Source organism: Delphinus delphis, chromosome 9 (assembly GCF_949987515.2).
Source record: "Delphinus delphis chromosome 9, mDelDel1.2, whole genome shotgun sequence".
In the NCBI taxonomy this organism is placed as follows: Eukaryota; Metazoa; Chordata; class Mammalia; order Artiodactyla; family Delphinidae; genus Delphinus; species Delphinus delphis.
This window is the reverse complement of record NC_082691.1, coordinates 19,290,454-19,317,059: the sequence shown is the minus strand read 5'-3', so window position 1 is coordinate 19,317,059 and position 26,606 is coordinate 19,290,454. Positions and strand designations below refer to the sequence as shown.

The 26,606-nt window shown below is 46.2% G+C and overlaps 1 protein-coding gene across 1 annotated transcript in view; it reads right to left on the bottom strand.

The window, feature by feature from the left end:
• The window catches only part of ATXN7L1 (ataxin 7 like 1), a 241,103-nt gene that overhangs the window by 14,053 nt on the left and 200,444 nt on the right, over positions 1 to 26,606 (bottom strand). Inside the window, exons 5-8 of the mRNA XM_060020267.1 lie at positions 22,270 to 22,553; positions 19,023 to 19,105; positions 17,904 to 18,160; positions 3,058 to 3,253 (exon numbers count right to left, since the gene is read on the bottom strand). Of these exons, the coding sequence (XP_059876250.1) occupies positions 3,058 to 3,253; positions 17,904 to 18,160; positions 19,023 to 19,105; positions 22,270 to 22,553 (820 nt within the window). The remainder of the gene's footprint in view (positions 1 to 3,057; positions 3,254 to 17,903; positions 18,161 to 19,022; positions 19,106 to 22,269; positions 22,554 to 26,606) is intronic.

The window sequence follows — 26,606 nt, the reverse complement described above, 5'->3', positions numbered from 1 at the left end:
CTTCCCATCACGGTAATGGAAACGGCTGGTCCTGAGCTTCTCCTGCCAGTGGGTCATACCGTTCCTACCTGTTGTCAGCGGAGCCGGCTCCCTCCCAGCTGGGCTGAACTCCCTCCTCTCCTGGTGCTGCCTCATCTCCTCTCCCATCGGCGCGTCCAGGCTGCCCTGGGACACATCACTGCCTCTGCGCCCACGCTTCTGCTGCCCCCTCGGCCTGCCTCTGTCTCCTCCCCTCTTCTCTCGGCCAAGTGCAATTCTCCCCTCCCTCAGGGTCCTAATTAAGACTCTCCTTTCCAGCGACCTTTATCTGACTCACGCTGCTGCTCTGAACTCCCACAGACACCTACACATACTTCATTACTTTCCCACCTGGGAATCGCTAGGTGGCTGTATTACATTATATTGCATGCTTCTGTGCCTGTCTTGATGATTATAAACGTATAAAGGTCAGGGATCCCATTCTCTTCTCAATATGAGAAGAGATTTAGGCTAAAGGATGGATTACAGAGATAAGGTCCTACAAAGTGTTCAGAACGAACTATCACACTTAAAACACAGGGCTGAAATATGAGCAGTTAGATGTTTGATAAACGTCATTTAATGATGATGTTAGGACAACCAGGCCAGCAGACAGACAGGTAAGAAGCGGCTTCTGAGGAGGTGACATTTGCCTGGTCAGAGCTCAAGCGAGTCTGCAAATATGACTCTATAACTCAACTGCGTTTTTCCCCCTCCCCCAGGCCTCTCCCAGCAGCTCCCTGGCCTCCATCCCAGACACAGTGCTGGGTTGGCACTCATTCCACAAATCCTTCCTGGAACCAGCCTTTGGAACAGTTCTTAGGAGGAAACGCAAGACCTTCCCTTTGTTTTGTTTCTGCTTATGTTTGGGGTGGGGTTACCCTAAAATCTTGCCTCCCATCAAATCTGGTACTCCTGATGAAAAATTCTTTTCCGCACATTAAGGGCTTACTGGCCAAGTACTAAAACATACAAAGGGAGTTCTCCCACGTGGAAGCCGGTCCCCAGCAGCATGTGGGAGCCGGTCCAGGTCCAGACATCTTTTCTTCTTTCATCTCCTTGCTAAAGACACCCTGAACAAGTGTTCATTACAAAAATTGATTTAATGTATCAGTTGGCCGTGAGAGAAAGGACAAAGCAAAGAAACGAATCCGTGGCCTTTCCATTTAAATCAGCAAAACATGAAGGGCACACAAATCTGCCAGGCTCTGAGTTGAGCTAATCCACTGTAGCCTGGCAGCTTGTCATTTGGACAAAGATCTTGATGTGCTCCAGAGTCTGGCCTTCTGGTAGACAGCCCCGTCTCCCTTTCAGACTTGGAAGCTGGAGGCCTCTTACTGTCTGTGCTACCTATGTCTCTAATTCAACACACATGCAACGCTCAGTGCCCCAGAGGCTCCTGTCCTTGGTCGCCTATGATGCCCCAGGTAGGGCTGGTGATCCTCGCTGCACTGGCCACTGTGGCAGACCCTACTGGTTGCCAAGTTCATCAACTGCTACCCGCCCCCAACCACCCCCCCCCAGCTCTCCCTGCCTTTTCCTTGCTAACAGAACCACACAGTGAGCAGGGAAGGTAGGTCTCTTCCCAGAACTCTGGGATGAAATCACGGCAGGTTTCATTCTGTGCTACTACAATCCTATCCTTCTCTGCCGCTGACTGGTATAGGGCTGGGCACATGACCTACTTCTGGTTGATGGAAGGGAAGGTCTGCTGGGGGTGCTCATAGGAAGATTTTTCTTCCCTAAGAAATGACATAAGATAGCATCTTAGAAGCAGACTCCCTTTCTGTTTGTCCCTTTCCCCGCTTTGTAGAGTGCTACTGGGTGAGGATGTGATATTGGAGCTCGAGCTGACACATCCAGACTGTGCGTGAAAGGCAAAGAGGGTTGCAGAGATTCTCCCTCAGCAGCAGGACATTGAGGAGATGCTGAACCAAGCCTGGGAGCTCTCACCTCTAGACTCCTTGTTATATGAGACAAATAAATGACCGAAGTGCACACACTGTATGAGTTGTTTTCTATTACTGGCCGTCAGAAGCATTCCTGACTGCCCCTATTTTTGCACTAGCCAAGAGGCAAAGTCTCAGGCTGTTGGTGAAGTACAGGTCACCGTCCTCCCCAGAAACAGGAAGTGAATTTGGCCTTCATTCATCATGCTGATAGAAGGGAAGAGGGACTCACTCTATCGTGATGCACGGTTGATTTCACCTACACAGTTCATGCCATCTTGGGACAGTCAAAGCTAATCTTGCAGGGCTGAAGCTGGGAACAGAGCAAACCGGCTGTGGGGTCCAACGTTCCCAGCCTCCCTGAATTCGGCTCTGTGATGGAAGCACCAGGCAGTCCCTTCTTAAGTGCTCGTAGGGCAAACACAAACAAGCCTCCAGCTCATGCCTCCTTATACCACCCACCTCGATTTCCATGACCTTCTGAATTGTTAAAGTGGATTCTTTCAAGGAACTGGGAAGAAACTGACCTTTTCGTTAATCAACAATCACGCGGACATGAAATGCTTCCTTCTTTCCTGCACACACACACACACACACACACACACACACACACACACACACTCAGTTCTGGTGCCATATCATCACACCTACTAATAACAATAAAACTCAGAACCAACAGGGGAGCAAACCAGCCAGGACTGGCACCTGGAACACTGCTCAGAGACAGTTTCCAAGGCAGGTGAGCTAGACTAACTCTTGAAATCAGAGGCTCCCCGTGGACGGGCAAGGCAGGAAGGTCAGTTCCCCGTGCTCTTCTATAAACACCGTTTCTCAAGCATTATCGCTTCCAGGTGGACCACAAATACTCAGGTGTTTAAAGGATTAAAATCAGCTGGGAGCCCTTACCTTTCCTTCTGTGATTTTCAGAGGGGATTTCTAAGGTAATCATTCAACCTCAGGGGAAGCCCTTTCGTAAAACACTGTCCCGGAGGCCTCTCCTTAGGAAGGATGCCATTGTAGGACACAGTCACCTAAATACTGCAAAGCACAGGGGGAAACAACGCCTGGATGGAAACAGAAGAAGGCCTACCGCAAGAGGTCTGGGGTGGTGGGTGGAGAAATGACAGTCTAATAACTTCTCGGATTCGTCGGCTCCGTCCATCTCCCCTTCATCACTTGACAGTCGGCTGGCGAGGTCACCTCCAACTGGGGGTAGAGGGGGTTCCGGAGTGTAGCCACTGTGATTTGAAGATGTACTGCTGCTTATGCTATTTGCAGATGATGGTCTAAGGGCAAGAGAGAGCAAACAGAATCAACTTTTCCGAGGGAACAAGATCCACCCAGTTTCATGGAGCTCAGAAGGCAGACCAGTCAGCCTTCCAGATACATTAAGGAAGGCGGATCAATGGCAAATCTGCACAAGGGGAAAATTCAGGCTGAGAGGGTGAGCAGCGACCAGCTCTCTACAGGTTGGAGCTGAGGTTCTGCCCTGCTTGAATTTGGGCGTCAGGGACAACTCCAACAGTGTAAGAGGAATAGAAACTACAAAAATAGAAGCCAATGTGACAAAGAGTTAATTTAACTTAAAACTAATCTTCTAGAATTCACTTACAACTATTCATTCATTTGCATGTAAGTAATTTGTACTTGCCCTGCAGTTGCTTCTCTTTGAAAGTGGACCTGATGGGAAGATCAACCAGATAAATAAGTTCAAATCAATCAACAAAATATCAGTGATGACAAAAGACAGCCCTACACACACAGCTACTAAACGATGGCTTTATGAAATTGTTACCATACCGACATGAAAAAATGGTTTGTCCCAGCCATGGGGCCACAAGTTCCTTTCCCCACAGCCAAGCCTGTTTCTTAATATATCAAACCACATGCAGTTTAATTGTGTCTTCTGAGGATGATTGTTTCCGTTTAATTTTTGACAAGCCTCTAGACCCACAGGCTGGCATGACTGACTCAACAGTAGGCGTTGAAGAAATATGTTTCTCAATGAAGGAATGAATGAATTCTATGCGTATAAACAATCCAACAGATCTCATCTCAATTATGGCTAAGCTTATAGAAAAGCAGCATCAGTCACAGCAAGACGTGGCACTAATGCTTCCTGAGCAGCAAAGAGCAAAACGAAACATACACCTCAGGAGAAGAGTTAGAAGAACGGTCGAAGCTAGTTGTTTGTTGTTTTTACTGCTCTTCACTTTCATGAGGTGACTGACCAGGGAGAAAGATTGGGTGAAAAAGATTTGGAGGAAAAAAAATCAGGATCTTAAAAAAATAATAATAAATAAATAAATAAAAAGGTTTTCTGTGTTCTGCTTTGAAAGCTGCCCCTTCAAGCAACACCAAGCAGCTTTTACTCATGCGTCTCCCTTCTCCCTCATTTTCACCCTGGATTCTTTGTTGTTTTGAAATCTTTCTAGGTGTCAAATTCCTGAGTTCAAACCAGATCCCCAAAGCAGAGTCGTGTAAAAACAAAGCCACAAAGGTAGAAACAACCCCAATGTCCATCAACAGATGAATGGATAAACAAGACAGCTCTACAAACAGATACTAAACTATGGCTTTATGAAATTGTTACCATACCATATATCCACCCAATGGAATATTAAGTCTTAAAAAGAAAGGAAATTCTCGACTTCCCTGGTGGTGCAGTGGTTAAGAATCCGCCTGCCAATGCAGGGAACAAGGGTTCAATCCCTGGTCCGGGAAGATCCCATATGCCACAGAGCAACTAAGCCCATGCGCCACAATTACTGAGCCTGCACTCTAGAGCCCATGAGCCACAACTACTGAGCCCACAAGCCACAACTACTGAAGCCCGTGCGCCTAAAGCCCATGCTCCACAACAAGAGAAGCCACTGCAATGAGAAGCCCGCGCACAGCAATGAAGAGTAGCCCCCACTTGCTGCAACTAGAGAAAGCCCGCGCGCAGCAACAAAGACCCAACACAGCCAAAAATAACTAAATAAATAAATGTTCCTTTAAAAAAAACAAAGAAAAGAAAGGAAATTCTGACACCTGCTACAACATGGATGAACCTTGGGGGCATGATGCTAAGTGAACTAAGCCCGTCACAAAGGACAATTACTGTATGACACCGCTTGTACGAGGTACCTAGAGTAGTCAAATTCACAGGGACAAAAAGTAGAACAGTGGTCACGAGGCACTGGGAACAGGGAGTTAGTATTTAATGGTACAGAGCTCCAGTACCGGATGATGAAAAAGTTCTGGAAACGGCTGGTGGTGATGGTTGCACCACAACGTGAATGTCCTTAATGGCACTAAACTGTACACTTAGAAATTAAAATAGTAAATTTCATGTATGCGTACAATGCTACAAATAAAGAAACCCCATAAAACGCCACAAACAAGGCCACAGGTAGTTTTCCCGTGTAATTATACCAACTCTGTTGGTATGATAATTTATTATGGACTATCACTTTCCAACCTTATGAAAACAAAGATGCCATTCATTCTACATGTTAAAAGTCTATAGTCCAGAAAACACAACTCCCAGGTGCATTCCCTACTCTCCTGTGTCAGAAGGGACAACAGCACTGTTGCCTGTTTACAGCTGAAGACCCAAACGGTAAACCAATTTTGATAACATCAAAACATATAAAGAAAGAAAACAGCATTCGTAAACCTGCCACTCAAGATCAAGTGTTACTTCCATTTTGATTTATATCCTTCCAGACCTCTTTACTGTGCGAACAGGCCCATGCATTTTTTTTAAAACATCTTTATTGGAGTATAATTGCTTTACAATGGTGTGTTAGTTTCTGCTTTATAACAAAGTGAATCAGCTATACATATACATATATCCCCATATCTCCTCCCTCTTGCATCTCCCTCCCTCCCGTCCTCCCTATCCCACCCCTCTAGGTGGTCACAAAGCACCGAGCTGATCTCCCTGTGCTATGCGGCTGCTTCCCACCAGCTATCTATTTTACATTTAGTAGCGTAAGAACTGGATCACATTGTACATACTATTATGCTTTTTTTTTTAACTTAGTGATGTTGCAGAAATCTTTCCATGTATAGAAATCTATCATCATTTTAATATTCCCCAGTATAGTATTCCATAGTATGGACATATTGTAACTTATTTAACTACTCTATTGATGGACATTTAAGTTGTTCCCATACTTTCTGGTAGACTCTTTTTGAAGCTTTCCCCACCATATTAGGACCTCCCTATTCTGCGGGAGATAAAAGCCGGATTTTGTTGTGTGATACTAGTATCATAGTTATAAAGGAGAAGACCTTTACTTTCCAAAGATGCATTTGAAAATTTAGGGTGAAATGCCAAGATATCTGCAATTTACTTCAAAACAGATCAAAAAATGTAGATGGGGCTTCCCTGGTGGCACAGTGGTTAAGAATCCACCTGCCAATGCAGGGGACACGGGTTCGAGCCCTGGTCCAGGAAGATCCCACATGCCGCAGAGCAACTAAGCCTGTGTGCCCCAACTACTGAGCCTGTGCTCTAGAGCCTGCGTGCCACAACTACTGAAGCCCGTGCGCCTAGAGCCCGTGCTCTGCAACAAGAGAAGCCACCACAATGAGAAGCCCGCGCACCACAACAAAGAGTAGCCCCCGCTCGCTGCAACTAGAGAGAGCACGTGTGCAGCAACGAAAACCCAATGCAGCCAAAAATAAAAAAAATAAATAAATTTATAAAAAACGAAAAAGAATGTAGATGAAGTCAACACAGTGGCAAAATATTAAAACTGTTAAAACTAGGTATGCAGGTGTTCATTATACTATTCTATTTTTCTGTACATGGGGAAATTTTCATAACAAAAAGAAAGAAAAATAAAAGAAAGTGAGCTAGGAGTACAGGTATGTGCAAGAAAGTGGCTGAAGAATTTACTGTTAAATGGGGCAGAGGGATCGAACACATTTATCTCCTCTGTCCCAAAATATTAAAATCATAGTAAAGGGATAAAAAAGGCATTAGCTCTGAAAAACAAAGAGATCAACAGAACTGTGGTGATCATCATGGTGATGACATCCTAGTCTCCATTTAACCCCTTAAGTAATAAGGGGAATCTCATTCATCTCGTTAATGATTGGTTTGGGAAAGTGCATGAGAAATAAAAGAAAATGTATTTTTTTTTTGCGATGGGGGGGGTGGCTTTTGCAAAGATTTTTCTCACTTTTAAAAAGAGACACAAGGAGGGAATTCCCTGGCAGTCCAGTCATTAACACTCCTCACCTTCACTGCAGGGGCCTGGGGTCGATCCTTGGTCAGGGAACTAAGATCCCGCAAGACGCACAGTGTGGCCAAAAAATTTTTAAAAATTAAAAAATAATGGGCAAAGGACCTTACTGTATAGCATAAGGAATATCAATATCCTGTGATAAACCATAATGAAAAAGAATATGAAAAAAATGTATATATATGTATAACTGAGTCACTTTGCTGTTATTAACACAACATTGTAATTCAACTATACTTCAATAAAAAATAAATTTAGGGACTTCCCTTGTGGCACAGTGGTTAAGAATCTGCCTGCCAGTGCTGGGGACATGGGTTCGATCCCTGGTCCGGGAAGATCCCACATGCCGTGAAGCAAGTAAGCCCGTGTGCCACAACTACTGAGTCTGCACGCCTAGAGCCTGTGCTCCACAACAAGAGAAGCCACTGCAATGAGAAGCCCATGCACTTCAGTGAAGAGTAGCCCTTGCTCTCTGCAACTAGAGAAAGCCTGTGGCCATCAACGAAGACCCAACACAGCCATAAATAAATAAATTTATTAAAAAAAATTTTTTTTAAATGAGCAAAGAACTTGAATAGACATTTCTCAGAAAAGATATATAAATGGTACCAGCAATCACATGAAAAGATGTTCAACATCATCAGTCATTAGGGAAATGCAAATCAAAATCACAATGAGTTACCACTTCACACCCACTAGGACAGCTATTAAAAAAAAAAAAAGAAACACAAGGAAAAGGTGGTCTCCACCTTCATCTGCACCTTTTTCCTCTGGAAGTGCTGTAGCCATCTAGCTAATGACGTTGAAGATGAAGCCAAAAGATCTATGAGGGTGGAATAAAAGAAAGCCACAGAAGGAGAGCCAGAAAGAAATCATAAAGATCAGATCAGAAATAAATGAAAAAGAAATGAAGGAAACTATAGCAAAAATCAATAAAACTAAAAGCTGGTTCTTTGAGAAGATAAACAAAATTGATAAACCATTAGCCACACTCATCAAGAAAAAAAGGGAGAAGATTCAAATCAATAAATATAGAAATCAAAAAAAGTAACAACTGACACTGCAGAAATACAAAGGATCATGAGAGATTACTACAAGCAACCATATGCCAATAAAATGGACAACCTGGAAGAAATGGATAAATTCTTAGAAATGCACAACCTTCCGAGACTGAACCAGAAAGAAATAGAAAATATGAACAGACCAATCACAAGCAAAGAAATTGAAACTGTGATTAAAAATCTTCCAACAAACAAAAGCCCAAGGCCAGATGGCTTCACAGGCAAATTCTATCAAACATTTAGAGAAGAGCTAACACCTCTCTTTCTCAAACTCTTCCAAAATATAGCAGAGGGAGGAACACTCCCAAACTCATTCTATGAGGCCACCATCACCCTCATACCAAACCAGACAAAGACGTCACAAAGAAAGAAAACTACAGGCCAGTCAGTATCACTGATGAACATTGATGCAAAAATCCTCAACAAAATACTGGCAAACAGAATTCAACAGCACATTAAAAGGATCATACAACATGATCAAGTGGGGTTTATCCCAGGAATGCAAGGATTCTTCAATATATGCAAATCAATCAATGTGATACACCATATTAACAAACTGAAGGAGAAAAACCATATGATCATCTCAATAGATGCAGAGAAAGCTTTCGACAAAATTCAACACCCATTTATGATAAAAACCCTCCAGAAAGTAGACAGAGAGGGAACTTACCTCAACATAATAAAGGCCACATATGACAAACCCACTGCCAACATCATCCTCAATGGTGAAAAACTGAAACCATTTCCACCAAGATCAGGAACAAGACAAGGTTGCCCACTCTCACCACTATTAGTCAACATAGTTTTGGAAGTTTTAGCCACAGCAATCAGAGAAGAAAAAGAAATAAAAGGAATCCAAATCGGAAAAAGAGAAGTAAAGCTGTCACTGTTTGCAGATGGCATGATACTATACATAGAGAATCCTAAAGATGCTACCAGAAAACTACTAGAGCTAATCAATGAATTTGGTAAAGTAGCAGGATACAAAATTAATGCACAGAAATCTCTTGCATTCCTGTACACTAATGATGAAAACTCTGAAAGTGAAATTAAGAAAACACTCCCATTTACCATTGCAACAAAAGAATAAAATATCTAGGAATAAACGTACCTAAGGAGAAAAAAGACCTGTATGCAGCAAATTATAAGACACTGATGAAAGAAATTAAAGATCATACCAACACATGGAGAGATATACCATGTTCTTGGATTGGAAGAATCAACATTGTGAAAATGACTCTACTACCCAAAGCAATCTACAGATTCAGTGCAATCCCTATCAAGCTACCACTGGCATTTTTCACAGAACTAGAACAAAAAAGTCTCACAATTTGTATGGAAACATAAAAGACACCGAATAGCCAAAGCAATCTTGAGAAAGAAAAACAGAGCTGGAGGAATCAGGCTCCCTGACTTCAGGCTATACTACAAAGCTACAGTAATAAAGACAGTATGGTACTGGCACAAAATCAGAAATATAGATCAATGGAACAGGATAGAAAGCCCAGAGATAAACCCATGGACATACTGTCACCTTATTTTTTTTATTTTTTTTTTTGCAGTACACGGGCCTCTCCCGTTGCGGACACGCAGGCTCAGCAGCCATGGCTCACGGACCCAGCCGCTCCGCGGCATGTGGGATCTTCCCGGACCGGGGCACAAACCCGTGTCCCCTGCATCGGCAGGCGGACTCTCAGCCACTGCGCCACCAAGGAAGCCCTCACCTTATTTTTGATAGAGGAGGCAAGAATATACAGTGGAGAAAAGACAGCCTCTTCACTAAGTGGTGCTGGGAAAACTGGACAGCTACATGTAAAAGAATGAAATGAGAACACTCCCTAATACCATACACAAAAATAAACTCAAAATGGATTAAAGACCTAAATGTAAGGCCAGACACCATTAAACTCTTAGAGGAAAACACAGGCAGAACACTCCATGACATAAATCACAGCAAGATCTTTTTTAACCCACCTCCTAGAGAAATGGAAATAAAAACAAAAATAAACAAATGGGACCTAATGAAACTTAAAAGCTTTTGCACAGTAAAGGAAACCATAAACAAGATGAAAATACAACCCTCAGAATGGGAGAAAATATTTGCAAATGAAGCAACTGACAAAGGATTAATCTCCAAAATTTACAAGCAGCTCATGCAGCTCAATATCAAAGAAACAAACAAACCAATCCAAAAGTGGGCAGAAGACCTAAATAGACATTTCTCCAAAGAAGATATACAGATTGCCAACAAACACATGAAAGAATGCTCAACATCATTAATCATTAGAGAAATGCAAATCAAAACTACAATGAGATATCATCTCACACCGGTCAGAATGGCCATCATCAAAAAATATACAAACAATAAATGCTGGAGAGGGTGTGGAGAAAAGGGAACCCTCTTGCACTGTTGGTGGGAATGTAAATTGATACAGCCATTATGGAGAACAGTATGGAGGTCCCTCAAAAAACTAAAAATAGAACTACCATAAAACCCAGCAATCCCACTACTTGGCATATACCCTGAGAAAACCATAATTCAAAAAGAGTCATGTACCACATTGTTCATTGCAGCTCTATTTACAACAGCCAGGACATGGAAGCAACCTAAGTGTCTATCAACAGATGAATGGATAAAGAAGATGTGGCACATATATACAATGGAATATTACTCAGCCATAAAAAGAAACGAAATTGAGTTATTTGTAGTGAGGTGAACGGACCTAGAGACTGTCATACGGAGTGACGTTAAGTCAGAAAGAGAAAAACAAATACCGTATGCTAACACATATATATGGAATTTAAGGGGAAAAAAATGGTCATGAAGAACCTAGGGGCAAGATGGGAATAAAGACGCAGACCTACTAGAGAATGGACTTGAGGATATGGGGAAGGGGAAGGGTAAGCTGTGACAAAGTGAGAGAGTGGCATGGACATGTATACACTGCCAAATGTAAAACAGATAGCTAGTGGGAAGCAGCCGCATAGCACAGGGCGATCAGCTCGGTGCTTTGTGACCACCTAGAGGGGTGGGATAGGGAGGGTGGGAGGGAGGCAGATGCAAGAGGGAAGAGATATGGGGATATATGTATATGTATAACTGATTCACTTTGTTATAAAGCAGAAACTAACACACCATTGTAAAGCAATTATACTCCAATAAAGAAAAAAAAAACAAACTAGGTTACAAAACAAAAAACAAAAAAGGAGAGCCAACCCCTGATCTTTGGGGACTGGTACTCTTTCACCTCTGGACTTCTTGTCACCAGTGGTAAGAAATTTCCTAATTATTGAAGTGGTTAGTAAGCAAGATTTTCTGCTACTTGCACCTGAAGTGTCCCAACAAGTGTGAACAAGAGATTTTAACCTATTTTTAGAAGACAGACTGTGGCTGGAGAGTGTTAACTGATGGGAAAGGAGCTGACCTACCACAGAACCTTGAGAAGCAGGGCACCTGGAGCAGCTAGAGCTGCACAAGTCATGGGTGAGGTGAGGACTAAACATAGCGAGAGAGCTGAAAGGCTCAATATTCTGTCGCTGGACCTGCAGGTCATCACTGCTACCTCACATGGTCACATGACTTACCATTGCCCCTGCCAGCCCCCTCGCTCTCCAATCAACCCTCAAAAAGAGAAACTGAACCAGAGAGACTCTAGACGTGGGGCCCCCAGGCTCAGCAGAGACCAGGAGGGGGCACAGGACTAAAAACAGGAGGACTGTGGGCTGTCCCTGGTCAGATCCTTAGTTGGCACTGCCGGAATGCCTATTACCAGGTACATCAGCAGGCAGGATTCTTCCCTCAGGGAACTGAATGAGCCCGGAGAAAAGGCTTCCACAGCTTGCCTTTGGGAATATTCCAACAAAAGGCTGACTGGTGACATGATGACCTTTTGGTTGATAGTCCCACACAGACCTCCCATGAGCCTGTTAGAGCCTCTCTTTTAAATATGAATGGTTAGAGACAACCAAACATTCCTGGAACACCTCCAACATGAGCTGACCAACCAAACATCAAACACATGAACACATATATGAAACGAACTTGGGGGAAATGAAGAGAAAGGAAGAAAAGAGGAGGGGCTTCCCTGGAGATCCGTTGGTTAAGACTCTGCCCTTCCACTGCAGGGGGTGTGGGTTTGATCCCTGGTTGGGGAACTAAGATCCCGCATGCCGATAAAAAGAACCAGATCCTAAAATTTAACAAGTAAATCGTAAACTATTTAATATACAGTTTTGAAGAGTAAAGTAAAAAAATCTTTTAGAAAGTGGAACAAGAGATTGAGAGACAACAGGAGAAAGGAGGTAAGAGGATGAAGAGGTCAGAGCAAATGATCCAACATCCAACTAACAGGAGGTTAAGAAAGAGAATAAAGACATAGTGGGAGAAAACGATTTAGCATGTAACATGGGAAAATATCCCAGAAACAGGTGTTTCCAGGTTGAAAGGATCTACTGAGTACCTAGAACAATGAATGAAAAAAGACCTACATCAAGGGGGATCCCTGGGAAATTTCAGAGCCCCATGCTTCAGCAATTAAAAATGGAATCAGAATGTTATGAAACTCCTCAATAAAAACCTTCGATGCCAGAAGCCAATGGAAAAATTGTCTTCAATCTTCTGTAGGGAAATAATTCTCAATCCAGTTATATACTCAGAGAGATGATCAATTAAGTGTGAGGGTAGAATAAAAACATTTTCAGGTGTATAAGGATTCTAAAAATTGACCTCCCATGTCCCTTTTCACAGGAAGCTAATGGAGAAGATACTCCATCAAATAAAGGAGCAAACCAAGAGAGAAGGTGGCAAAGGGATACAGGAAACAGATGCTCCAACACAGAGAGGGTCAACAGAGTTCCAGGATGGTAGGAACTACTGTTTGTCACTCTAACCCTTTTAGTACTATTTAGTTTTTGAACTATGTGTCCATACTATGTTGATTTAAAAAAAAGAAGTTTCGTTAAGGAAAAAAAAAATCTTAGAACAGTTGAAACACTCAATAGTAAGTTCCAGTTGCCAGACAAAAGAGAGGAGAGGAGGGGAGGAGAATCGCGGAGAGTAAAGCTGAGCATGAAACCTGCGAGCTGCAGAGCAGAATCAGCTCTGAGAACCAAGACAGAAACATGAAGGAAGGACGCTGGGCACACGTGTGCATGTGCACAACGGGAAGGAGCCCTGGATCTCCTCGTTTTTAGACTTGTGTCACTCAGGACGTGGGCACCCTCCTGGCGATGACGGAATGGCGGATGCTTTCAAGACCTCCTCCCAGCTCTGATCACTGCCCTCCAGGGTGGAACCTGGAGGGATGGAGTGCGCTGGGACCAGCTTGCGTCTCAAAAAAGCCAAGGCTTGGAGAGGATGATGGGGAATTGGGCAACTGGCCATGAGAAAGTGTGGGAAAAGTCTCGCAAGTGTTAAGCTGCCGTCCAACCTTTCTTCCTCAGCATTACATTACCCCTCACCCCTCCACTTACCAGTCTGGTCTAAAGACAGTGCATGTGATGATGGTCCCTGTCCAGTTACACCCAGAGAAACTTAAAGTCCCCTAACCCCCACCACTTTGAGGAAGCACGAGCAAAACAACTGACCTTAACTGAGTCCTTACCGCATGTAGGCACGTCACATACCTTTTCTCATTGGAGCTACCCACTGCCTTAGGTGTGCGTAACTATGACCTACACTTCTCAGATGAGGACATTGGTTGCCAAGCTAATAAAAAGTGGAAATGAGACTGGGCCCTGTCTGCTTGACTTCAAAGGCCCCCCTGTTGAGAAATGAGTAGGAAAAGCCCAGGAACAAACATAAGTCAAAGAGAGAAATGGCTTCCACTTTGGCGATTACTCTATGTAATAAAGTAGCTTTCACTCCAGACACACCTCTGCCCTTTTTCAGGTATCTAGGACCTTCTGCCTCTTTCCCTGCTGCCCTTGTCAGTCTTAGATTCATTGGCATTTGCCATTTTATACTTTAAGGGGAGATGTGTGAGCATCTATGAGACAGAGGGGAATGTGCCCAGATCTTGGCAGCACTGACCTCCACAGCTGACCCTTCCTCCCTCTGCTGCCCCCCTTCCCCGAACCCCCGCGCCTTTCCAACAGAGTCCTGATGGCTTTGGTTGGCCTGGTCATTCATAGCCCTTGGGCTCTGTGGGGCAAATAATGTGTTTCCTTAGAGTTGGGGGCAAAGAAACAGAGCATACTGCTATGTTATCCAAGGGGCCCCAGGTTGAAGGACAGAGGCCAGGAGGACAGGTGAATGGAAATCAGGTAGCACTGAGGCTCCCATTGCTTTCCCATTGACTACCACTGCCCCCTACTACCAGCTACCATGAACTGAGTGCTTATGATAAGCTTGGTATTTTATCTCACTTAATTCTCCTTAGCTCTGTTTGACAGTTGAGCAATTTGAGGCCAGAGAGGCTGAGAGACATGGCCACGTTCATCTAGTTAGCAGACAAGGAGTTGAGCCTTGCACTTCCAATCCTGTTCCAACCCTTGCTAGCTAACTTTCACTTTTCCAATCCTAGACCCAAGTCCCTCTTTTAGGAACCCCTGACAAGGATGGGTTGCAACGCAAAAATATGGCAACTGGAATATTTTCAAGGTTACCAAAATGATATTTAAGATATAAATTCACACGCTGTTAGCATTTCCTACAAGAGAAATTCATGATTGGGAAGGGATAACCATAATTCCATTCATGTGTGACAATTTTTTTTTTTGGCCAATTATAGATAATGAGTGTGACTGAAACATCTATTATATTTACATCATTAATATGAGGGAAATAACTGCTTTAAGTCTTATGTGGGTATGTTTACTTCTGATCATGCTTTTTCTTTTTTCTTTTCTTTTTTTTTTTTTTGCGGTACGCAAAATAAGGCCACTGTTGTGGCCTCTCCCGTTGCGGAGCACAGGCTCCGGACACACAGACTCAGCGGCCATGGCTCACGGGCCCAGCCGCTCCGCGGCACGTGGGATCTTCCCAGACCGGCATGTGGGATCTTCCCAGACCGGGGCACGAACCCGCGTCCCCTGCATCGGCAGGCGGACTCTCAACCACTGCACCACCAGGGAAGCCCTGATCATGCTTTTTCGATCTCTGACGGCATGGGGTCTCGTGTGAACCTAAAACAACTGAAAAAGGACGTCATTTCCCACTAACTGTGGAACAGAGTTCACCCCTGAGTTTTCCGGTGCCTTGAAAGCGTCCTCAAAAATTATTCTCTTACCAACATTTGTAATGTGCTCCTTGGCCTCCCCTTTTCCTTCAGAGACATTCTTTTCTGCCGATTAACCTCACCCTCTCTCTTTCTTCTATTTCCCTAAAAGAACATAAACACCTGGCATTTCTCTATTGACAAACATTCCCCTGAAAATTAAACCAAAAAAGGAACGGAAAGAAGCAGCTCTTAAGGCTCCACTGTTGCCTGTTTTCATTTTTTAACGGCTGCCCCCAGCTTCTCTGTTAAGCCAGGTACCACTGCTTGGGTGCTGAGTGCCTGCATCAGTCAAAATCGATGGAGAAATGTATACTAAAAGAGTTTTCAAACTGGGGTTCCCTGGAGTCCTTGGAGAAGCTGAGGTGATCCCTTGGATGGGCTGGGGGACAGTGGGTCCTGGGTACACATGCGATGAGAGCAGGGCTGAGCGGGCTTCAGGTGGAGGCAGGTCTGCTTTTATATCGGGTACCATGTAAGGTTCTGTGGGAACAAAAAAGTTCCATCGCCACCAAGAAGTTTGAAAGCTACTGTATATAGAATTGAAGCCCCTTCCAGAAGTTTGGAGCAGAACTGTGTCCCCAAGGGTAGTATCCTTCACCAACATCTGGCATTACAGTGAGAAATTATAAAACGATTTTGGAAAATGAGGGGTGGCAAGGACAGTGGCAAGTAAACAGATGAGGACAACGACCCGACAATGGTTATGATGATGGAGATGTGTGGGTGGTGACTCCATCTGACTCCGTCTGACTCCATCCCTCCAGATGCCTGAGGCTGAGCTTGGTGATTCCAAGAGAGGGGCTCCAGCTGCCAAACTGGTCAGGCTTGCACCAAGTGTAAGGCATGAGAGATCCTGGTAGGTTAGTAACAACTGTCATCAAATATTTGCTTTGCTTTAAAAATAAATTCCTTCCCCTTCTTTTGTAACTATATTCTCTTAATGCCTACTTGCTGACTGGACAATTACTCTTTGAGACTCACACTGTATGCATTAAAAATCATCAGAGGGGACTTCCCTGGTGGCGCAGTTGTTAAGAATCTGCCTGCCAATGCAGGAGACACGGGTTCGAGCCCTGGTCCAGGAAGATCCTACATGCTGCAGAGCAACTAAGCCCGTGCACCACAACTACTGAGCCTGTGCTCTAGAGCCCATGAGCCACAACCACTGAGCCTGCGTGCCACAACTACCGAAGCCTGTGCGCCTAGAGCCCGTGCTCCGCAACAAGAGAAGCCACTGCAATGAGACGCCCGTGCACCGCAACAAAGAGTAGCCCCCGCTCGTTGCAACTAGAGAAAGTCCGTGTGCAGCAAAGAAGGCCCAACGCAGCCAAAAAAACCAAAAATCATCAGAGGATACTAATATCTGCACTTATATTGTGTTATTAATGTTTTCTTTTCATGATGCTATGGATATTTGAGTCTCATCTCCTAAACTCCAAATTCTTGAAAAGCAGGATCTAGTTTCATTCATCTCTGTGCCCCTGCCTGCGAGTACCTAACACAGCACCTTGCTTATGGAGCAAGCGCTCAATAAATATTTTTGAACGAGGGTTACCTGTCCTATCACCTGGAAATCGGTCTGTGGCTCATTATGGCACTCCACTGCCTGTCAAAACACACACACATGGATTTTCAACCCACGTGGAATTTTTTTCTCCCTCTCTCTTTTTTTTGGCCACGCTGCGTGGCATGTGGGATCTTAGCTCCCCGAGCAGGGATCGAACCCGTGCCCCCTGCGGTGGAAGCTTGGAATCCTAACCACTGGACTGCCAGGGAATTCCCCCAGGTGGGTTTTGTTTTCTATTCTTTCCTTTCTGTCCAGGACGACCAAATAAAACCCCAAAGAGGTGGCTCAGCTTTCTTGGTATGGAGGGAAACGTAAGGACAGACAGCCCTGTCACGGCAATTTTCCCTTTACCCTGACCATTGGAGAGTTGTGGAAAAAATTCACAAAATATCATGGCAAGTGGGCTCCTAAGCTGTGCTGACTACCCATCCCCCCAGGCTTCCCCCACTCTCTGCTCCAGGAATCTTCAACTAATCTAAAAACTTTCAGGTGACCGGAAAGTTGCCTGGTGGTTGAGTGTCATCCTTTCAGCTATTTATTTCTAGCTGACTCTTACACCGTGAAAACACATCCTGTCGGATGTAGGTCTGCTATGGAGGATGACAATCACGGCAACGATGACCATGGTGAGGATGACAACGGTGACAGCAGTAACATCCACTGAACGCTACGTGGCAGGCACTGGGCTGAGCCCCTCACGCCCATTCTCTCCTTTCCACTTCACAACCACCTCCCCAGGTAGGACGATAATGACTCCCATTTCACACGTGATCCGACCACATACGACCCAGCCAGGCAGGGTCACTTGACCACGGACTCAAGGCTTCTATCGCCCAGGTGGGACTTACCTAGGAAGCACAGAGTTAGGTGGCCTGGATTTTGCAGGGGACGCGACTTTAGGTTCTGGGCCCAAGCTCCCTGAAGATCCCGGCAGCGAGTCCTGCGCTGGCCCGGATGGGTTTGGAAGTACTTCCCTTGCCGAAGTCAGGAGATGCTCTTTATCTTTAACTTCTTTTTCCCGGGACTTGGCTTTGTGTTCCGCCAGAAGGAGGTCAAATTGCTTTTTCCGGCCTGGGACTGCCCTCCGATGGCTTAGGGAGTGAGTCTAAGGAGAAGAGAGACGGAAAGCACAGCCTCTTTGATCAGCACATAAACCTGCTTCCCCAGGCCCTCCATTTCAGAAACAGCAATTCATGGGAATTTAGAGGTGCTTGAAAAGTCAACTTCAAGGCAACAGCTCCTGTTCTGTGGCTGGGAAGAGGCAGAGACCACACAAAACGCAACCGTGCCCTACGCTCCTGGCGTTAAGAAGCCAAAGCTTCCTCCAAAAAAATGGCATAAGATGACGAGCTTCAGCGCAGAACCCATGAGAACCTCTCTGATGAAAGGCAACGGTGAGGGCGTGCTGGAGTTAATCCAGGTGCAGGTGGGAGGCTTGCTTTGGCCCAGACACACAGAGCCACCAAGCAGAGAGGGCCACAGCCTCCATCCCAAGAGGCACTGGCAGTTCAGTATGAAATACGGGGCTGGGGGCCACCCACTGGCGGCCGCCTTGGGTCAGCTGTCCCCTGGCCACCCCGCTGTGGCTGGATCAGGGGCACGGCGGCTCGTCCTCCCCTCCGGGGCTGCCTTTCAGGGCGCTGCCACCGCCGCCGCGCTGCTCCTGCATACATTAAAACGTAGCAGGGTTTAGAACCGCCTGTGAGTGCCTATAAATACAATTTACTGTCTGGCCTCACAAGTAACAGGGGAAGCCTATTTTTTTTTTTTTTTCCCTTCTTAAAAAGCCAGCCAGCTTGAGGCAGGCGCTCTGCTACCATGGAAGAGAAGAAAGCATTTCCCTTACAAAGAACAGCTGGGGGTCATGTCGAGGCTCCACACCCTGCCGTGTGCAGAGAGTGGCATGCAAACATTTCGACAAAGGCCCCAGCGAGAGCAGGAAGTATTTTTTATGGAAAGAGAAATACCTTGCAGGTGAGGGATCTTGTGCAAGGTTTCTTTGTCTCGGGATCCAATACTCCACAGTGTTTATTTGGGTCAAATTCTCTCTCTGGTTTAAGAAACAAACAAAAAATATAAGAAAAAAGGAGACTAAATAGGATTTGGCATTAAGACCACATTTTTAAAAAAATGCACATTTGCACCAACAAGTGAGACATTGTCAGGCAATCTGTTTTTTTTGGTTTGTTTTTTTTTCCAACCGGCTGCTAAAATGCTTCCAGAACCGCTGGGGGAAGATGGCGCTCCCCTCTGAACCCAAGAATTCCCAAGTCCAGCGGGAGGCGGTAGGGATCGGAATGCACAAGGGAATGGGGGGTGGGGGGTGGGCAGCGGAGGGAAAGGAGCCAGTTGCTCTCACACTTTCACTCCAAACAATTCCCCCAGTACCTTTGGGCAGAGGTGGCTGCAGACCAGGGAGAACCACCTGAGGCCCGAGGGCCACTTTTTCCCCTGGGGTAGCTCCAAGAATACATCACCAACCCCTTCCTGCCCTGCCTCCCTAATAGTTTTAGCCATTTAAGGGGGAGATTATTCCTTGACATGTCCGTGTGACCTGCCTCTCTCAATGCTTTGCAAAGTCCTCAGCACGAGGCTTTCCACGCAGCCTCGCCGGCCAGAAAAATCATTTCCCGGATTCAGGAACATATAGGCAGGGGCAGGGGCAGGTGTGGGATTTACACTGGGGCTGAACCTGAAGGTGCAGAGAGGGCAGGGCCTGTTAGTGTCACAGTCGCTCTGCCCCTGGACTGAGGCCTGATGCTCCAGGTGGGAACAAGCCGGGTCCCTCGGGGACCTGCTGAGGGAGGCGGGCTTTCCCCAGATCCTGCCTTCCCGCTGGACTCCTGACGGCTCATGTTGGGGTTACTTCTAAGGAATCTGCTCTTTTTATGCCCGTTTTGGATCCTTCACCCCTTCTGGATTACAGAAATGCTCTCCTCCCCTGGGAAACGAGGGGATGTGCGGCAATCTCTTAAGGACCCTTCAGGCTTTCAAGTTCCACCTCTTGATGACCTGTGCCATTTCTGGAAGGCACCCAACAAACACCTGAGTCCTGCAGGGCAGAATGACATAGCTCTTCTGAGCATCCAGGGAGACGGGCAGCAGCATTGGCGGGTGGGTGGATGGGCGCGCGGGGGGGTGTATATATACTTGGTGGAATGTCTCCTTAAGGGCCTCCAATGGCTGCAAGCTAAAAAGAGGTTACCTTGCCTGAAAAACTGCCTGAACTTGGTGGAGTAAGCTCTGACCATAATAAATGAATGCATTCTATTTTTAAAAGAAGGTTTGGGAGCTGTGGGGAGGTTGCGACAGTGGTGATGATGATGTTTGCAATAAAACCATTCTCATGTCCAAGACAGATTTCCTGGTTGACTATCAAAATGCATCCTGCCTCTTTCTTTTGCTTTTGTCTCCTTTTTTTAAGCTTCATTTTTAAGGAAAGAAAACTGCTAGGCCTGGAGATGTTCGCTTCCTACGAGCCCTCTCTGCCCACCGAGGAGGGTCTGGGTGCCAGGCTGAAGGCCGCCTGGTGTGAGTTCTTTCCCTTGGGCCTGGCGGAGTCAGACCCGTGCCCAGATCCACACCGGCCCTCATGCTGGCCTGGAACTGAGCAGGTTGTTTGGCTGGGGGTAGGAGCTGGCTGCCAAATGTGAAAGTGAGAGAGAAATAGCAAAAGACCCAATGAGACAAAACCACCAACAAAATGCAAAATCCCCAAACACACAAAAAATGCCCGACCAACTTCAGATTAAGGTGCCGGCTGGAAGCCATGGTCATACTTCTGCCAGGAGGAGGAAGCCGGCCTCACTGCGCCCAGACAGGCCTATTGGATTGCCCCCTCTGCAGAGTGAAGATGAACCTTCCCTGCAGGGAGACAGCCAGGAGCGGGGGGCTCCGTCCACACAGTGAGGCCCCCGCCCTCAAGAGAGCACCAGGCTCTGCCTTTCTTTCTGGACAGCGGGTGGAAAGGACATGGAGAGATTTTCAGGGTAAAATAACTGTGTCATTAGAATGCTTTGGGCCTGAGGTACTTTTAAGAAGTAAACTTTTTAAAAGTGACTGAGGTAAGATAGAGAAACTGAAACACATATAAACACAAAGTACAAAATGAAAATGACCCACAATTCTTGGGGCGCTTAGGAATTATGCTCATACCAGAGGACACAGCTTCACTCTCACAGGGCAGCTTACCCTGTACGGTGGACCCATGGACAACATGGGTTTGAACTGTGCAGGTCCACTTACACGCGGATCTTTTGCAATAGTACATACTGCAGTTCTACATGATTGCAGGTTGGCTGAATCCGCAAATACAGAGGAACTGCAGATATGGAGGGCCAACTAGAAATTATACAGGGATTTCTGACTGCGTGGAGGGTCGGCACCCCTAATCCCTGCGCTGTTCAAGGGTCAACTGTATTTTGTTTTTTCTGGTTGATCTTTGATAAATGCCCAGAGTGTGTGAAGAAGTTATAAGGTCTATAGCTTTTCTTGGTCTTTTAGAGAAAGTAAAACTGCCGGATTTCCTTCTACAACAATCCCAAAGCAACTATCACCCACTCGGGGGCCCCTAAGCGCAACCATTGTCTTAAGGACTGGCCATGTGCACCTTTCTGGGTACCCTGAGGTACTTGGGCAACCAAGTAGATCGGAGAGAGACCCTTCAACACCCCATCTGCTGTGCCAGTCCAAGCGTTCCCAGATGGAAATTCCAATCTGCTTATGTGGGAAAGGCAGTTGCAGCCCCAGACCACAGGATCAACCTGGAAACCAACGAGACCAAAGGATGGAGATGGGCAGACAGCACCAAGGCGACTGTCCCAAGCCTGCCCTGAGCTACTGGGAGATATCACGGTGGATTGCCCGACTCTGCTTTCCGGAACCCAGGGGCAGTTCGGCCTGTCAGTGTGAGGACAAGACCCTCCGAATCCACAGACTGCTGAGGGGTTGCAGAGCCTCCTGCCTTGGGGTCACTAAGGTAACTGCTGCTCAGGGCTGGGCTGAGCGAGGTACCGCATCTGGCCTGGGATTAAGAGAACCAGTTCTCCCCTGTATTTTTAGGGGCGGGGGAGGTTCCTGTTGGCAGGTAAACTCTGTGTCTCCCTTAAAACGAAACAGACCTGCTCTATGATAAGAAAGCATCGCTCCCTCGTTCTGGACGCAACTCGACTGCAATCTGATCACGAGCCAGACTCGAAGGACACAGACACGTACCTGAAAGTCTCCTGTAAGGCTTGTTGTTGTTTTTGGTGCCATTTTGGTGTTTCTTGTCTATGGTGGCAGACAAAATTCCTTTGCCATTTAAGATCTTCTCTGGGGAAGGTGGCACTGACTTGGACATCAAGACCGGCTTAATGACAGGTGGGGTGGAGACGGCAGAGGATGAGGTGGAGCAGAAAGTGACCGCAGTAGTGGTTGCAGAGTTCATTTTGACATTGGCACCATCTGCCTTCACTAGGTTAGGAATTTTCTCTAAACTGACTACGGGAACCGGAACACTGAAAAATAAATGAACAAACACACACAATTGCCTTCTTTGATTCATCTGGTCTGCGGAGAAGATACGCCTGCTTATCATTATCAGGACACTTCCTTATCACTTATTTATACCCCTCCTCTACGAGAGCAGCAGGATTCCAGTTCTGATGGGAGGGAGATGCACGCCTTGGAAAGGACGAAGAGCGGGTGTGAGGCTGGCACAGCACCAGGGATGGCATCAGAACTGATTACCTCCTGGACCGGTTGTCCCCGTAGATCCTGCAGCTCCCCCTTTCTCAGTCCCTTTAGTCGGCAGTCTCTGAGACAGCACCTTGGGCAGAACAAGGCGCCTGCTGTGAAGCTCAGGAGGCGATGCTGTCTGTCCACGAAGGCCGTTGTGCCACGGAGCCGCGTGCTGAATCACGCCCCCTCCCCCCCACTGCTCGGCTGGTCTCCCACCCAGGCGATCGGGCCTGACATCTGTTTAGCTCGGAGCTCACACAACACGGAGGCATGGCTGCGGGCCAGCGTGCCACGCTCTACACTGTCAGAGGACTTCTGGATCACTCAGATCCCGGGGATGGGCTCAAACTGAGTGAGCCGCCATGGAACATTATCTAATATTCCATTTTAGGCAGCGAGTTATGTAAATAGGCAAGTCTCAAGGCTGGCAGGTGAGAGGATGAATTTTAAGAAGACAGAGCACAAAGGTGTATGTGTTTGCTCTTCAGAGTCTGTCACCTTAGCCCCACTTCCCTACCATTTCTCCTGCAACGGATATGCATCTGATTTCTGTGCATTTCATGCTGGATGACCCTGTGTCTGGGGGGCGGTGGAGAACTCTGTCTTGGGGTCTGAAAAGATGAGATGAGATGAAAAAGCTTTGTTTTGGTTCCTGAACTAGATTCCCTTTCCTCCTTGCAGGGGGGCAGAATGGGAACAACTTCAGCCCCCCAAGTCATTTCTGAGCTGAGAGTGAAGCCGACTGAGCTATCTGAATGCCAAATGGGCTAGAAGAGGGCTTAGACATGCCTGCAGACAATGGAGGACATGAAAAACAGGCTGGTTTTGCAGGTGAGGAGTCTTATCTGCCCACATGGCTGGCTGGCTCTCCCTTCCCTAAGATTCATTCACAGATCATTTCTTTGATCAATTTGTTCATGAAATTATTTCAGCAACCCCTCAGCCCCTGCCCCTTTGCTGACTGTGGAACAGGATCCCACATGTTATTTATAAGCCTTTGCCAGTGAGAAGGGCACTCAGTAGTGGAGCACAATGCTCCCAGACATGAGACTTCACCCCAGGACCATGTGCTTTCTTGGCCCGGGGAAGCGTGGGGTGGGACTTCAAGCCCCACGTGAGGGGAAACTGGAACAGTGGTTTTTAGTTAGACACCAAGTCACTGACAGTTCAGCCTTTGATGAGTGTTTCAATCACCGAGATATAGCTGCACTGCTGCTACTTTCTAGTTAATGGCAATTCTCAAAGCACTCCCCTATCGCTAAAGAAGAGCACAAGAAGCCCTTGAAAAGTCAGCACACTGAGAAGCTGCAAAGATATTACCTGGTGAAATTAGTGCTGCATTCCTGATTTCTTCCAAATGGTAAAAAATGCAAAGCCATGGGATATGGAATACGTCCAGGCTCATTCATTCACTCAATTTTAAAAGACACAAATGATAGAAACCAGAGTCGCTAAGAGATATTTGTACACTTTGTTCATAGCATTATTTACAGTGGCCAAAAGGTGGAAGCAACCTAAATGTCCACTGATGGATAAATGGATAAACAAAATGTGGTATATATATACAGTGAAATATTATTCAGCCTTAAAAAGGAAGGAAGTTCTGACACATGGATAAACACTGAGGACATTATGTTAAGTGAAATAGGCAAGTCAGAAAAAGGTGAATACTGTATGATTCCACTCGTATGAGGCACCTAGAGGGGTCAAGTTCATAGAGACAGAAAGGAGAATGGTGGTTGCAGGGGAGTATCCAGTTTAGCGATACTGTTTAGCGGGTATCGAGTTGCAGTTATGCAAGCTGAAGAGTCCTGAAGATCGGCTGCACAACAATGTGAATGTACTTAATACTCCTAAACTGTACTTTAAACATGGTTAACATGGGAAATTTTGTTACGTGTATTTTACTATAGTTAAAAAAAAAATTTTAATGTACAAACCAAAAAAAAAAAAAAATCCCACAAATTACAAACTCATGTAACTTAAATTATACTTCAATATCCTGACTTTAAAAATACATAAGAGCCTGCTTAAAAAACTCTTGTTGATTTATCTGTCACTCTTGTTTTGACCTGCAGACTTTTCTTTCTTTACAAAAAAGTTAAACTTCAAGTGCTGATGTGAACACGTGGACTAGCAGCCAGGTGAGAAGATTCTCTAGCACGTGTGTGGCCTCCCCTCATATAGTTCCTGGTGAAGCCAAGTGAGTTCAGGAAAGGAAATTAGGACCTTCACGCTCCAGATCCAGCTCTTGTCCCATGAGCCGGTCTGAGTTGCGTGCTGAGTACTCATGAGCTTAGCAGACAGAGATATGATGTTGGGATAGAATGATCCAGAGCAATTAGACCAAATGAAATAAATTTAAAAACCGAGTCAAGTGGTCCTCAGATGCTCACAGTACAGCCAGCGTTTCCTGGCCTGAAGTCACGGTCCAGCTCCAGCAAGTCCCTTAAGGCAGCTACGAGAGCACAGGTGCAGCAGGTCCAGCCGCTGGAACAGTGCCACGTGACTCACCTCTTCGATGGTCATGCTTCTTCCTGACTGCGTGTTAGTGACTGAGCTTGAGCCAAGCCAGCGAATATGTGTGACTGACTGATCTCCTAATTTGGGATTTTCTCCACCACTTGAGCGTGGTCCACTCACAGCCTCTACTGCCAACGCTTCCGTAACTCCAGCTGGACTTCAATCCCAGTGCCCAGAGACAGGATGTGGGACTCAAGTGCATCAGAAACAAGAAGGGAAGGCTGATGTGTGGTCCTCTTGGATTGGAATGGGGGGGTGTTAAGGAAAGAATGTTTCAAAGGGCTCCAAAGACCAGGTGAGGGGCGGAGCCACGGAGTAAAAAAACACCCCTGAAGCCAGGTAAGCAGCCACTTGGCAGTGGGAAGAGAAGCAAGATTGAGTTGCTGGGGTGGGAATTCTAAGGGTGTCCACTAGCTAAGGGAGAAGGGCTACAGACAGACAGGAGGACAGACTGCGGACCATCTCTGATCCTTTTTTCTTTCTTTCTTTCTTTTTTTTTTGCGGTACGCGGGCCTCTCACTGTTGCGGCCTCTCCCGCTGCGGAGCACAGGCTCCGGACGCACAGGCTCAGCGGCCATGGCTCACGGGCCCAGCCGCTCCACGGCATGTAGGATCTTCCCGGACCGGGGCACAAACCCGTGTCCCCTGCATCGGCAGGCGGACTCTCAACCACTGCGCCACCAGGGAAGCCCTGATCCTTTTTTCTTTAGCATCCTTTCTTTCCCCCAAAGGCTTTGGGCTTTCCCTCTAAGGCAACCTGCTTGTGGCCTGCACTGAGAAGGTACTTCTGCTGGGTGTTAAGAGAAGACAGGGAAGCAGGAAGCTCAGTGATAGTAGCAAGGGTCAAACACATCCTCGGGGGAAATGAGAGAGAGAGAGAGAGAGACAGAGACACAGAGAGAGAGAGAGACAGACACAGAAAGACTTTCCTAGTTAATCTTACCACCCTCATTCCCCAGCATAAATGTCAGCCACTGGTCCAGCTGAGAGAATTTAGTCTCCTTTCTTCACTACTATTGGCAACAGTCCCCAGATCCCAAACAGATGAACAAGGAGCAAATGATCGCAAGAAGGTACCACAGGATTTGGAAAGCCAATCCCAGAGGTTTGATCTTTTTCAGCCCTGGCTAACATAAGACACCACTGAGAGCCCCAGGTCCCGTTTCACTTACATACAGACCCCCGCATGTGAGAGGGAGGGCAGCTGCCCTAACACCATCATCTCAGGACTGCCTTCTCCTTTCTCCCATTGTCCCTTTCCCCACTCCCCTCCCTCCTCTGCCATCACCTCTCCCAGCCAATAAGTA